Source organism: Moschus berezovskii, chromosome 4 (assembly GCF_049115385.1).
Source record: "Moschus berezovskii isolate FMDL1 chromosome 4, NW_MosBer_1.0, whole genome shotgun sequence".
Taxonomy (NCBI): domain Eukaryota; kingdom Metazoa; phylum Chordata; class Mammalia; order Artiodactyla; family Moschidae; genus Moschus; species Moschus berezovskii.
The window spans coordinates 23,445,607-23,461,203 of NC_142463.1; the positions used below are offsets into that span (position 1 = coordinate 23,445,607).

The 15,597-nt window shown below is 46.2% G+C and overlaps 1 protein-coding gene across 1 annotated transcript in view; it reads right to left on the minus strand.

The window, feature by feature from the left end:
* The window catches only part of AGBL4 (AGBL carboxypeptidase 4), a 1,400,873-nt gene that overhangs the window by 129,242 nt on the left and 1,256,034 nt on the right, over positions 1-15,597 (minus strand). The window contains exon 7 of the mRNA XM_088834990.1: positions 9,788-9,877. Within this exon, the coding sequence (XP_088691116.1) occupies positions 9,788-9,877 (90 nt within the window). The remainder of the gene's footprint in view (positions 1-9,787; positions 9,878-15,597) is intronic.

A 15,597-nucleotide genomic window follows, 5' to 3' on the forward strand; every position in this document is an offset into this window, starting at 1 on the left:
CTGACCCAGCCTGGGAGTCAAGAAGGGGTTGTGGAAACTTAAAGAATGAGTAGAGTGAACCAGATGGAAGAGGTGCCAGGAGATGGTGTTCCAGGCAGGGGAAGTCTTACACAGAGATTAAGAGGCGAGACAGCAGACAACCTGTTTCTTAAGAGAGTTCTTCAGTTCCAGGTGGCATAGCTTCATGACTAAAGGCACAGACATTGAAACTGAACTAAATTTGTGGCCTTAACCTCCCTGTTTCTCAGTTTCCTCATCAATTAAGAAGAAGAATGGTATCATAAGGATCTGAGCTAGTTAATGTGGGCAAAGTATCCAGCACATAGGAAGTGTGTTGTTTACTCATTGCTCTTATTTGGTTTGGCTGAAGGTGTGGGGTGGGAGGATGTTGAGAGAGAAGCAGGAGAGGTAAATGGGGGCTTGCTGGTACTGCTGAAGAATATGAACAGCTCAGGAGAGCCATTGCCAAGGTCAGGGTCAGATCTGGCCTTTGGAGATAGTTTCCCCTGGCTGCAGCCTGGAATGCGGTTTGGAGGGAAGTAATAATAATTCTCCAAGCCAGGCTTCAGCAATATGTGAACCCTGAACTCCCAGATGTTCAAGCAGGTTTTAGAAAAGGCAGAGGCACCAGAGATCAAATTGCCAACATCCGATGGATCATGGTGAAAGCAAGAGAGTTCCAGAAAAACATCTATTTCTGCTTCATTGACTATGCCAAAGCCTTTGACTGTGTGGATCACAATAAACTGTGGAAAATTCTTCAAGAGATGGGAATACCAGACCACCTGACCTGCCTCTTGAGAAACCTCTATGCAGGTCAGGAAGCAACAGTCAGAACTGGACATGGAACAACAGACTGGTTCCAAATAGGAAAAGGAGTATGTCAAGACTGTATATTGTCACCTTGCTTATTTAACTTATATGCAGAGTACACCATGAGGAACACTGGGCTGGAAGAAGCACAAGCTGGAATCAAGATTGCTGGGAGAAATATCAATAACCTCAGATATGCAGATGACACCACCCTTATGGCAGAAAGTGAAGAGGAACTCAAAAGCCTCTTGATGACAGTGAAAGAGGAGAGTGAAAAGGTTGGCTTGAAGCTCAACATTCAGAGAACAAAGATCATGGCATCTGGTCCCATCACTTCATGGGAAATAGATGGAAAAACAGTGGCAACAGTGTCAGACTTTATTTTTTTGGGCTCCAAAATCACTGCAGATGCTGATTGCAGCCATGAAATTAAAAGTCGCTTACTCCTTGGAAGGAAAGTTATGACCAACCTTGATAGTATATTAAAAAGCAGAGACATTACTTTGCGAACCAAGGTCCGTCTAGTCAAGGCTATGGTTTTTCCCGTGGTCATGTATGGATGTGAGAGTTGGACTGTGAAAAAAGGTGATCGCCGAAGAATTGATGCTTTTGAACTGTGGTGTTGGAGAAGACTCTTGAGAGTCCCTTGTACTGCAAGGAGATCTAACCAGTCCATTCTAAGGGAGATCAATCCTGGGTGTTCATTGGAAGGACTGATGCTAAAGCTGAAACTGCAATACTTTGGCCACCTCATGCGACAAGTTGACTCACTGGAAAAGACTCTGATGTTGGGAAAGGTTGGGGGTGGGAGGAGAAGGGGACGACCGAGAATGAGCTGGATGGCATCACCGACTCTGTGGACATGAGTTTGAGTGAACTCCGGGAGTTGGTGATGGACAGGGAGGCCTGGCGTGCTGTGATTCATGGGGTCACAGAGAGTCGGATACGACTGAGCGACTGAACTGAACTGAATAATAATGGATGGATGTCCTGAAGGTGGACAAGGTGGTAGTAGGGGCACAAACCCAGCAGAGAGCCAGCAGAGGTAAAGAGGCTTGCAGTCAGGAACCAGGGTCTGGCATGGTGGTGACCTGCAGGGGCTCTGCACTGACCAAGACCCAAAGAGTCACAAGGATGCCACCGATGGAGGGTAAGCATTGTGGATAGATGATGACACTGGTGAGAAGACTGCTTGTCTACCACCCCCAGGAGCAGCAGAAGTCTTGGCTTAAATCATACAACCTGGGGAAAGGTGACACCAATACTGCAGAGATTAAGTTTCTGGCCCCTGGCAGAATGGGGCCTCGAAATGGAAACTGAGTTCAGTTTTAGAAAGGTAAGGAAAACTGTAGTTTCAGTACCTCTGAGTGTGGGGGACTGAGGCTTGCATCTGCGAATCTATCTTCCACCCAGGCTGTGAGCTCCAGGAGGGCAAGGACACAGCTCCAGCTTTTGACCAGGATTTTGTCAGCGCCCAGCTCAGCACTGGGGTCAAGGCAAATGCTCAATAGATACGTGTGAAATGAATGAATAAAGATGGACCAGGGAACTTCCTGGTCATCCAACGGCTAGGAATCCATGGTTTCACTGCTGAGGGTACGAGCTGAATCCCTGGTCAGGGAACTAAGATCCCACAAGCTGTGTGGTGCAGTCCCAAAGAAAGAGAGATGGTCCAGTGACAGGTACTACTGTGTTCAGTAGCTGGACTGATTCAAGTTTTCAGACAGGGAAACCAAGTCAGGGTAGTGACATCATTTGCTGAGTGTCTCCCAGGGGCCTGCCTGGGATTCAGGTCCAGTTCTACTGGTTTTGAAGTGGTACCCTTTCCATGAAACCAAGACAGGACAAGCCAGGAGTCTATTTGCATGGGATTTGCAAATTATTTGGATATATGCTTGCATGATTTTTCCCTAGAGAGTTCTGTGTAAAGTATTGCTACTCTTCTCTGCTAAGAGGAAGGATACACAGTGGGAAGATCCCAGGCTTGAAGCAGGACATTTGTGGTTGGGTTGGGGGGCTGTCTCTGCTGTGTTGAGTGTGGGTCATGTGACAGGAGTCCTCTAGGCTCTACCCTGACTGCCCTTAGCTGAGCCCAAGGACCCAGATTATGTAATCCCAGGAAGGCTGGCCCCAAAGAGCCTGAAGTTCATGGAGTCTGAGTTCTCAGCCTCCCTTCTCCAACTCTGCCCATTTCACAGATGAAAAGACAAGCTTGGGAAAGCAAAAGGCCCCATGTCAACCCTTTCCTGGATCAAGCATATATGAGGCTATATGGCAGGGAGGGGGGAGGAGGAGATGAAGAAGAGGTGTGGGATAGAGGAGGGAGGGAAATAGAGAGAGGAGGCAGGAAGGGGCAAAGGCCACCGCCTCACTGTGGGCAGTCTTAGCTGGGGCTTGGTCCTGCTGTCCTCGTGGTTGTGTGTGAGAGAGTGTCTGTGAGTGTGTGTCTTGGTGTCCTGCTGGTTGTGTGTGTGTGCACACACATGCGTGTTCTCCCCATCCTTTGCCTGCCCCCACAGGACACCCCTGAGGAGTGAGCTTCCAAGGGAGGGCCTGATGGGCCCCTTGGCAGCTGGAGCGGGGCTCCATAAATCCTCACAGCAGGCCCTGGAGGACCAGGCTAGTGCCACTTTATGGGCAGAGAAACGGGCTCTGAGAGTTAAGGACTTGATAGGGGTCCCAGTGAGGGGGCGAGAGTGGTAGGACTCTGACTCAGGTGTCCTGGTGGCTGTGCTCAAGTCTGAAACCTCAGTTGTGCCCACTGCCCAGCCACCTCCAGAGAGGGGTGTGCCTCTCCATGGCAGCGTTTCACACAGGTGGACATTAGGGTTCATTTACAAAGGGCCTGGAGTGGACAGGTGCCCTGCAGGTGGCTCTTTTCAGTGAGTGATGTCCCATCAACTCCAGGAAGCTTCAGGGCAAGAACACTCCCTGGACCTGAGATCAAGTCCTGGCCAAACTTCTGACTTGCATCCGGGTCTCCCAGCAGGTAACCGGAAGGGGTGAACTAATGGCTCTTTTGGAGAAGGAGCAAGGAAGGAAGGCAGCACATCTGGTACAGGAGTCACACACCTGGGTTTGGGCTCCCAGTGAGAATTAGAGGAAGCACTCCGGGGACCTGGAAGATGCCCCATGAATGCTGCCTCCTCCCCTATAAATAGTACTTACTCGGCGCTGACTGCACCCCAAACACCATCTTACATGTTTTATGGACACTGACTCATTTCATCTCCACAACAACCCTCTGAAGCAGAATTCCTATTATCATTTCCCTTTTGAGAAAAAGGGACTGAGACACGGAGAGGTTGTGGAACATCCCCAAGGTCACCCTGCACCGAGTGGGAGGGCTGAGCTTTAGTTCCAGGCAGAGACCCAGCTCACACTCACACTGCTACAGGACCATGCGGGAGTGACCTTGACCTCTCACATCGCATCTTGAGAAGGAGGACGGTTCAGCTGCCCAGAGGCCAAGAGTGGGGTTTGGAGAAGCAGCCGTCCCCCCACCAAGCAGAGCCTTGAGAAAGTCACAGCCCTGCCCCCCTAAACGCCACCCACGCTGAGCTCTGCCACAACAGGACTTCAGTCTGCTCCCAGCAGCAGGTGCAGCAGCAGCTCGGCTGCGAGAACCGAGGTCCCAGCCAGATGGGGATGACCAGGCCACACATGTCTGTTCTCTGCTCAAGGTCACTGAGCCAGTTAACAGGGAAAAAGAGTTAACAGAGCCAAAGGTTCTCATCCTCCCAGGCCATAGATTCTATCACCCTCCCCAGAACAAGGGAGGCTGGGGAGGGGTCCAGCTGAGACCCGGGTCTGGGGAAGAGAGCCTGAGCTGAGCCCTGTGCGGCTTTAGCCTGGGGTGTCCCCAGGGGGCTGGGAGACCCTTGGGGAAGACCCTGCCTCTGTTCCTCACTGGCGAAGTCGGGGAATGCTGCCTGTGTTCAGCTGTCTCAGGAAGGATGAACTGTGTGTCTCAAGGGACAGTTACAGAGATGGGGACAGAGGAAGACCAGGACTTGGGAGACAGGCCCCAGGGCCACATCCACCTTGAATTAGCTGCGTGATCCTGGGTACGCCACCTCACCTCTGAGCCCGCACGGTCTCACCTGCACGTGCAAAATGGTTGCTGTGGGGCAGCCTGAGCACTGTGTTCTTCCAGGTGAGAAGCTTGGCCTTCTAGTGCTTCCCACCCCTGACAGGGTAAAGGCTTGGGAGACCTAACTTCAAAGCTCTTCCTGCACTTTACTGACTGTGTGAACTGGAGGTTCCTCTTTCTGAACTCAGATTTAGTATCCTGAGCCAAGACAGAGTTTGTTCCTCAAACAGTGTCATGAGGTGAATAAGACAATGCCCATTTCACAAATGCAGAAAATGGCACTCTAAGATCCAGCTCTGGGCTTCAAATAGCTCAGGTTTAAGGGGAGAGCAAAAAAATTGCAAAATAAACATGTAACAAATCAGGGGAAAAAAGATGACCATTGAGCAACCCACAATGCAGACCCAAGGCAGGGGATAGAAGGGAGTAGGCCAGGGGGCCCAGTTCTGTTCGGTCACTCTGTCGTGTCTGACTCTTTGCGACCCCATGGGCTGCAGCATTCCAGGATTCCCTGTCCTTCACCATCTCCCAGAGCTTGTTCATACTCATGTCCATCAACTCGGTGATGCCATCCAACCATCTCATCCTCTGTCATCCCCTTCTCCTCTGGCCTTCAATCTTTCCAGCATCAGGGTCTTTTCTAGTGAGTCAGTTCTTTGCATCAGGTGGCCAAAGTATTGGAGTTTCAGCTTCAGCATCAGTCTTTCCAATGAATATTCAGGACTGATTTCCTTTAGGATGGACTGGTTGGCTCTCCTTGCAGTCCAAGGGACTCTCAAGAGTCTGCTCCAACACCACAGTTCAAAAGCATCAATTCTTTGGAACTCAGCTTTCTTTATGGTCCAACTCACACATCCATACACAACTACTGGAAAAACCGTAGCTTTGACTAGATGGACTTTTGTTGGCAAAGTAATGTCTCTGCTTTTCAATATGCTGTCTGGGTTGGTCATAGCTTTTCTTCCAAGGAGCAAGCATCTTTTAATTTCATGGATGCAGTCACCATCTGCAGTGATTTTGGAGCCCAAGAAAATAAAATCTGTCACTGTTTCCACTTTTCCCCTACCTATTTCCCATGAAGTGATGGGATCGGATGCCATGATCTTCGATTTTTGAATGTTGAGCTTTAAGGCTGCTTTTTCACTCTCCTATTTCACTTTCATCAAAAGGTTCTTTAGTTCCTCTTTGCTTTCTGCCATAAAGGTGGTGACATCTGCATATCTGAGGTTATTCATATTTCTCCCAGCAATATAGATTCCAGCTTGTGCTTCATCCAGCCCAACATTTTGCATGATATACTTGGCATATAAGTTAAATAAGCAGGGTGACAATATACAGCCCTGACATACTCCTTTCCTAATTTGGAACTGGTATGTTATTCCATGTCCGGTTCTAACTATTGCTTCTTGACCTGCATACAGGTTTCTCAGGAGGCAGGTAAGGTGGTCTGGTATTCCCATCTCTTGAAGAATTTTCCACAGATTGTTATGATCCACACAGTCAAAAGCTTTGGTGTAGTGAATAAAGCAGAAATAGATGTTTTTCTGGAACTCTCTTGTTTTTTCTATGATCCAACAGATGTTGGCAATTTGATCTCAGGTTTCTCTGCCTTTTCTAAATCCAGTGTGAACATCTGGAAATTCTCGGTTCATGTACTGTTGAAGCCTGGCTTGGAGGATTTTGAGCAGATGAGTGCAATTGTGCGGTACTTTGAATGTCCTTTGGCCCGGAGCAGGTACTTGAAATGAACCTTGGGAGAGGAGGGGGTGTTTGCCAGGTGGCAAGGAGTGGGCACAAGACCTCCTAGGCAGAGGAGCAGCAGATGCAGAAGCCCAGTGGTGGGAAGAAGAGAGTTCTTACAGGGATTAAGTTGTGTGTGGGACTGGCGTATAGTGAGATGTGGCAAGAGCCAGGTCATTGAGAATTGTCAACGTTATGCTGAGGAGTTTGGAGGTGACCTTGAGAAAGTGGTGGAAGGCATTCAAAATCTCTGCCAAAGACTAAAGAGTTGGTTGAAAAGCTGAAGTATAACACTGTGTCCATTGATAAACTCAGCACAACTCAGACTCCTTTTGGGTGAAAGTAGGGTCAGTGGGGACGACAGAGGATAAGATGGCTGGATGGCATCACCGACTCAATGGACATGAGTTTGAGTAAACTCCAGGAGTTGGTGATGGACAGGAAGGCCTGGTGTACTGCAATTCATGGGGTCACAAAGGGTTGGACACGACTGAGCAACTGAACTGAACTGACAGAGGGTCAATGGAGAAAGCACCTGAGAACTACAGACTTCTCTGTGCTTCAGGCCTCACCTGTAAAAGGGATGGTGACCCTGCCCTCTGTCTGCTGCCCACAGAGGGGGCAGGTATGGGAGTTTGGGCTGCCAGGGATAAAATATCAATAGTAAGTCTACTGTCTTTTCACAAACAAGGACACAATAGTTGCATCTGATCAGCTGGGGGAATAGTGCTGCTGCCAAGATTAGTAACTGACAGATGGCTGCCAGTCAAGGAGGTGGTACAACCCAGACGGCCCTGGGAGAGGTTATTGCAAGGACAGGGGAAGAAGGAAGCTGGAAGTGAGATGCCAAGGAGGCAGCTAGGGTGGCTGACTGGGGATCCAGAACCCCTAGTCAAGCCTCTGAGCTTCTTGTCTTTGGGTTATCACTCCCTCCCTCTGAAGCTCAGGCTCCTTGTCTGAAACATAGAGGGAGGCAGCGGTGCCTGACCACAGCCCTGTAAGAACTTGAACTGGGAAAAGAAGACTCTACGTGTTTGCAGAGTGCCTTATAGTTCACAAGGCAGATTACCTGCCTCCTCTTCTCAGATCCTCATGAGGAAGGGGTGACATCTATTGAGGGTCTGCTGCGTGCCAGGCACAGGACTGGAGATTACCTGCCTCCTCTTCTCAGATCCCCATGAGGAAGGGGTGACATCTATTGAGGGTCTGCTGCGTGCCAGGCATGGGACTGGGTGTTTGTTTCCAATCATCTCATGCCAGCTTCATAACAGCCATTGCAGACAGGTATTGGTATACTGGACTGCCCAAAATGTTCATTTGTCGTTTTCCATGAGATGTAATGAAAAACCCAAATGAACTTTTGGGCCACTCCATTATTATTATTATTTACACTTGAGGAAATTGAACTGCTAGGAAGTGGCAGAGCCAGTATTTGACCCCAAGACTGTCTGATGGCAAATAGCCATTATTTCCAGAGCAGCGTGCTGCCTCACCTCTATTGGTTTTATCATATTCTTTTAACCTCATGGTCATTTTGAGACAAAAATGAGATAAATTACTTAACTTCTCCAAAATTCTGCTTTTTCATATGTAAAAATACAACTAATATTAGTTTCTCTGACATAGAAAACTTAATATAATCAAATAAATCCAAAATATTAGGTTAAATCAACAAAATAACATAAAATATGTAAAGTGCTTGGAATAGGGCTTGGCAAGCTTCCCTGTCCTTCATCATCTCCCCGAGTTTGCTCAGATTCATACCCATTGAGTCGGTGATGCCATCCAACCATCTTATCCTCTGTTGCCCCCTTCTCCTGTCCTCAATCTTTCCCAGCATCAGGGTCTTTTCCAATGACTTTTCATATCATTGAACATCCTTTCAGCTTTAGTCCTTCCATTGAATATTCAGGGTTGGTTTCCTTTAGGATTGATGGGCTTGATCTCCTTGCAGTCCAAGGGACTCTCTAAAGTCTTCTCCAACACCACAGTTCAAAAGCATCAGTTCTTCGGCACTCAGCTTTCTTTATGGTCCAACTCTCACATCTATACATGGCTACTGGAAAAGCCATACCTTTGACTATATGGACTTTTGTTGGCAAACTGATGTCTCTGCTTTTTAATATGCTGTCTAGTTTTCTCATAGCTTTTCTTCCAAGGAACAAGTGTCTTTAATTTCGTGACTGCAGTCACCATCTGCAGTGATTTTGGAGTCCAAGAAAATAAAATCTGTTCACTGTTTCCACTTTTTCCCTATCTGTTTGCCATTAAATGATGGGACCTGATGCCATGATTTTAGTTTTTTGAATGTTGAGTTTTAAACCAGCTTCTTCACTCTCCTCTTTCACCCTCATCAAGAGGCTCTTTAGTTCCTTTTCACTTGTTGCCATTGGAGTGGTATAATCTACATATCTGAGGTTGTTCATATTTATATTGCTACTAATTGATACATATATATATATATACATGTATATATACTGCTGGCTAAACATATATTTCATATGTTAACTACTAAATAATAAATAAAAGTTCAATATTAAAAAGACATATTTGAGAAGAGAAATTACCTCTGGTTGTCTGATATGAAGCATGCATACCTGTTCATGATAAGTATTTCAAAAGTCGTTAAGTGACTGAATGAACAAGTAAATAGATAATTTTCAATTCTTATTTCCCCAGTCTACCACACTTTTGTCAATATACACATTGACCTGGGACCAGATTTTCTTTTTCTTTTCTTTTCTTTCTGGTGGTGATAGTGGGTGGGAGGAGGCCAGATTTTTTATTTTTGTAAAATAATAAAGTCTCACTGGAGGCTAGTGAAACCAAGCTAGGAAGTGCAGACAACTCTATGACTCATCCTCAGTATAGCAAATACAGGAGAACTATGTTGAGCCCTTCCTATTCGTTTGCACGTCCACCCATCTGTCTGTTCATTCACCCATTGTTCCATGTGTACATGTAGTCCATAAACATTTAGTGAAACAACTACTAATGGGGATCAGGTGTAGCCTCTTGAGAAGTGAAGTAAATTTTGATCCAAGATAAGGACTCTGCATGTGACCACATGGTTCCAGAGGCCATAAGTGCCCCAGCTGGATGTCGGGAGGCACAGTATGCTCATGAGATCTTGCAACTCACCTTGACACACAAATGAAGAGGGTGTTTCCCCTGGGTGGACTCGTCCTGTGATAAATATCACCTTCTGCTCTGCCCCCTCCCGAAGGTTGTCTGGAAGATAAAGTAGAAGAAGGCTGCTAAGGAAGAGGGGCAATTTCAGAGGGGAGTTGTTATGTGGGGCAACGGGGAAGGGAAACGGTGCTCTCCATTTCTCTCTTAAATCATTGGGTTTAATGATTTGGGTTTGCTCAACATCTAAGGCCTAGCCATTGCTGATGAATTATGTCCCTTGTTACCTAATATTAAAAAACACATTCCTGTTCTTTTGTGCAGTTGACCATAGTAGTAATACAATCATCTAAAGAAGTCATATGAGCAAAATCAAACCCCAGATGCACTGATGGTGAAACTAGGCAAGTTATGTATCCTGAGACTCAGTGTGGTACTCTGTAAATGTGGATAATAAGAATTTCTTCATAGGGTTGTTGTCATAATTAAACAGGCTTACATATTGCTGAGTACACAGTAAAAATTCAGTAAATGATGGAGGAAAGAAGGTAGCTATTTACGTTAGTAGTAACAGCTGCCATTTAATTAGCAACTGGTGTCAGGCAGGTTGTATACATTATTTATTATCCTTACAGAAATATGGCAATTAATATTCCTTTTATTGGGGCAGAAACTGAGGCTCAGACAGCTTATATAATTTGTTCAAGTTCTACCTACACAGCTACATAGAGTAGATCTGAGATTAGAATCCGATTCTCTTTGGCCTTGACGAAGTAAGAGGGCCCAGATTTCTCTTTCATCTTAAACAACTAGAAGTTTGTACAAGATACATAAAACGACTGTTTTCAGACATTGAACAGGAGTCAGTGCAAGACTCTTTCCTGAGAAAAGGGAAACTAGTGAGGTGCACCCTATGGCTGTCCCAGTTGTTTGCCTGGAGGCCCACCCCAGGCCAAAGGACAGAGAGGGGTGTCCCGACAGAGCATGCACATCTCACTGAGATGGAAGTTCAGGAAGTCTGAAACAGGTGGTAGTTGTGGGGAAACAGTACATTTCAGAGGAAAGGGAGCTCTGTAGAGAAAAATTCCAGAAATCCATAAAGAGCTCCTCATGAGTCTTTCCTGAGTCCCAAAATGTACATAAATGAGGTGAATCTCCGTGCCAAAGCTGTCATGAAAAAATGATCATGGAGTGGTGAACTGCACATTCTCAGGGTTTACAGAAGGGTGGGAGTCATCTGAAATCCCACCTTCAAAGTAAAAGTCTGCGTTAATCATTCAGGACATTCAGAATCCAGAAGGGGCCACACCTTAGTGGTGCAGCTAAACCACTCTAGACTCACTCTAACAAAATTTTAAGGTAAATCTCAAAAGGATCGAACTGAACAAAACGATTTATATAAAGTCCAACTCTTTAAAGGAAGACAACAAAATCTAGATATTCAACAATGCATAATTCACAATATCCAGCAACCAATAAAAATTATTAGACATATAAAGAAGTATTTAGAAAATTATGGGCCAAAATCAGAGTCCAAGCTCTTGCTGACTCTACAGAAGTTTCAACTGTGTAATAACATTTAGCTATTGCACGTGTGTGCTCAGTTGCTTCAGTCGTGTCTGACTTTTTGCAACCCTATGGACTGCAGCCCGCCAGGCTCTTTTGTCCATGGGATTCTCCAGGCAAGAATATTGGAGTAGGTTGCCATGCCCTCCTCCAGGGGATCTTCCTGACCCAGGGATCGAACCCAAGTCTCTTATGTCTCCTGCATTGGCAGAAGGGTTCTTTAACACTAGTGCCACCTGGCAAGCACAATGATATTGTTAGACAAAAGCAGCAGCCAAGAGTGACATTCCCAGAAAGGAGGGTCAGGAAGAGGGTACTTAGGCACAGGCAGAAGAAGGGCTGATTGACACAGAACAATGAACCAAAGGAAATAGAGAAATAAACACTGAATGGAGTTGGATTAAAAGATCCCATCTAGGTTAGAGGATAATCTGGAGGAAAAGGGGAGGTAGAGATCACAAACAGGCTTTCTTCTTCTGCAATGCTAGGGGCAGGTTATTTTGAATGTGGTTCATGATCCCAACAGTTGATATACCAATTCAGAGACTAAAACAAAAGAACAAAAAACCAAGACTAACCCTATTAAGCCCGGATCTGAAGGCTTAGGACTGGCTTGGTCTATTGGATGACCAGAATTGAGGCCTATGCTTCCCAAATGCTGCTGCTAACTGCTACTAAGTCGCTTCAGTTGTGTCCGACTCTGTGTGATCCCATAAAGGGCAGCCCACTAGGCTCCCCTGTCCCTGGGGTTCTTCAGGCAAGAACACTGGAGTGGGTTGCCATTTCCTTCTCCAGTGCATGAAAGTGAAAAGTGAAAGTGAAGTCGCTCAGTCGTGTCTGACTCCTAGAGACCCCATGGACTGCAGCCTACCAGGCTCCTCCATCCATGGGACTTTCCAGGCAAGAGTACTGGAGTTGGTTGCCATTGCCTTCTCCGACAATTGTCTTCTGCTTCCCTAATGCTAGGTCTCAAAAGACATATGATGAAGCCAAAATACATTCTTGAGAACTCACTCTGTGCTCGGCTCTATGCTAAGCATTTTTATGAGCAAAGGGAGAGAGAGAAAGCTCACCTGCATTTAAGAAGTTTATGGTTTAAAAAAGGAGTTCAATACCTGAGCACTTCTTGGACTGAATATAAACTCCTCAAGGGAGAAACTGTGACTTTCGTGGTATATATTTAATGTCTTTCCCAGGACCCTGTGTAGAGTAGGTGCTCAGGAACTGGCTATTGCATTAATAAGTAAAATATACTTACATAGATCATGGTTTATGAAGAAATTTAGACACCTTATCTTAGTTAATCTTTATAATGCCTCTGTGAAGAGGACAGTATCAACCACATTTTACAAGTGAGGAAACTGAGGTTCACAGAAGGAGCGGACACATCCAAGGTCACACAGGAGCAGTGGCAGAGTCCCAGGCTAGTGCCCTTTTCACTATCCCATCTGTCTCCTCCTGAATCCACTAGCAGCAGTATTAGATTCTACATCTACTGCGTTTCCATCTGCAGTGCATAAAAGAGAGTTTGGTTTCATTCCTTATTGCTGGTGGGAGTTGAGCTATGTCTTAGTATTTATGTTGCTTTTTCACTTAAAATACAAAAGTAAAAAACACCACCAAGCCCCTTTCGAAAACACTGTCTCACACGGACCCTGTCTCTCCCAGCAGCACAGAAATGATCGATGGCATTACCGAGGCCGCAGTGAAGGCTACCTTTATGGATGTCTCCCCTGGCCTGGTATTAACTCAATTGCATTCAGCATTTCTGCTGACCACAGGGAAATGCAAAATGGGCATTCTATTTGCACACTAATTTTACTGAGCCCCTGTGTCTTCATAAAATGATAACGTGGGACTAATAAAAATCAAGCATTCCGGGTGCTAATATAAGCAAATGTTGATGTAGGCAGGTAACAAATTGCTTTGTCATTTAGGAGGCCGTAAAAGAGCATTATAATCATCTTTAGGCAAAATGGATGGGTCGCCTTTGCTTAGCTTTTAGCTTTCATTTGCAAAATCAATTTAAGGTAATGTAGCAGTTCTGAGGTGGTGTGACATGGGTCTATCCACCCCCCACCCCCTCTCCTGTCACCAAATCCCTAGACTTTTGCAAAGCCAATTAAATATATTCTTGGTGGAGGCAGCAGGGATGATGAAGGAAATATGCTTGAACAAAGCCAGGGTTGGAAAGAAGCTGAGCAGTGAGCCCAGGAACAACACACAGGGAGACTTCGGAGGGGGGCACACTCAGGGGCACAGGGCACTCTCAAGCGGAACCGGGACAGCCATACTGGGCTTCCCAGTTAACAGACGGGGTTCACAGTCAAGTGTATTTTGTGTAGCATCCTAACACACACACAAACACACACACAGGCGAACACCCCTTTGATAGAGGAGTCGTATCTCTCTATCAGCCACCATTTCCTTATTCAGAAAATGTTTACTGAGCAACCTATTAGGTGGCCAGGCACTAGCTATTATTATCTTCATTTTACAGAAAATCAAGGCCAAGAGACAATAAGTGACTCGCCCACAGTCAATGGCCAGCAGAGCCAGAGTCCCCATCCAGGCAGTCCAATCCCACTTGTCTTCTTACCCCCTCTGCCTCTTGTGAAGGAGGATAATAACATTATCCAGCTACAGTAGCAATTAAGTAGTGTATGTTCAGTGCTTACTTGGTGCCAGGCACTTTACATGCACGATCTTTTTTAATTTCCACAGCTACCCAATGAAACATCCACTATTCTTATCCCTATTTTATAGGAAATTGAGATCTAGCAAGACTAGGCGACTTGTCGAAAACCTGCCTAAGCAGCAAATGTGGGGGCCAGGATTAAACCCAGGTCTTCATTAATCTCAAATTTATGCACTTAACCGCTGTGTCATGCTACCTCTTGGAGATTAGAGTCCTAGTGGTGGTTTTAAAACATACAGCCACAAATTATTTGCTCATTTCTTTTTTTCAAGGGGTGACCTCCTTTCCCTTCAGAGTGGGCTGATCTTAGAGAGTTGCTCTAACAAATAGACTACTATAGAGGTGATGGTGCCTGGCTTTTGAAACTAGGCTATAAAAAGTCAGTGGCTTCCATCTTGGATGTATTTCTCTCATTACTCCTCTGGTTGCCATAACATGACACTCATACAGCCTGTGGAGAGGTCCTCCTGGTGAGGACCGTCACGCCCCAGATGACTCCAGCCCTGGCCAACAGCTTGCTATCCAGACAAGAATACTGGAGTGGGTAGCCATTCCCTTCTCCAGGGGATCATCCTGACCCAGAGATCAACCCTGGGTTTCCTGCATTGCAGGCAGATTCTTTACAATCTGTGCCACTGTCCCTCATGAGAGACACTGGGCCAGAATCAGCTGGTTGAGATGCTCTTGCATTCCTGACCCACAGAAACAAAGAGATGATAACTATTGCTTTAAATGCTGAATTCTAGAGTAATGTGTTAGGCAGCAATAGATAGCTAATTAATTCCCCTAGAGAAAACTACATTTCCCCTAGTTGATTGTAGAACTCAAGAAACTTTGCATCTATTCTATTGATGTGTGAGTGAGGACCAGAGGACTTTGGTGTCAGGATGGAGGGAGAATCTGCATCCATCTCATCAATTACCAAGGAGTGAACCTGTGATTGGTAGAGGTACCAACCAAGATGCCAAGAAGTCCCAGAGAGCACCAGCTGGGCCCTCTGAGGACAAAAATCTCCCAGAAGTTCACATTGTTCGTTTTATTTCCTGTCTCTCCTGACATAACTCTGACAATAACTTGTCAGGGGCAGCAAGGTGTTCTGGGAAGGAAGAAGCAGGTGGGGACCTGGGAGGGGAATGCAGAATGTTACAACAGGAGATGGATTTTTTTTTTTTTAATAGATAAGCCTTTTCATTTTCTTGAATTTAAGATCCCTGAAGGCATCATGAAGTCAAGAAAGTACCCTCCCATTGATTTCCAAACCAGCCCAGTTGCCATCTTGTCTCTCATACTCTGGGACTAAACCAGGGCCACGCTGCAAATGAGCTGGAGAAAAGGAAACCCTGGCAGCCACCACGGCATGCTCTGGACTAGAACAGCCTTGTCACCAGCCTCCCTGGGCTGGCACCATCCTCACCAGCCCATCCTCCGCCCAGCCACCAAAGTGGTCTTTCCAAAACGCAAACAGGAGCACACCACTCCCTCTGCTTACAACTCGTGGGCAGCACTCTGCTGTCCTCTGAGCAAGCCCAGCCTCCTTTGTCTGGCAGCCTCGGTCTCT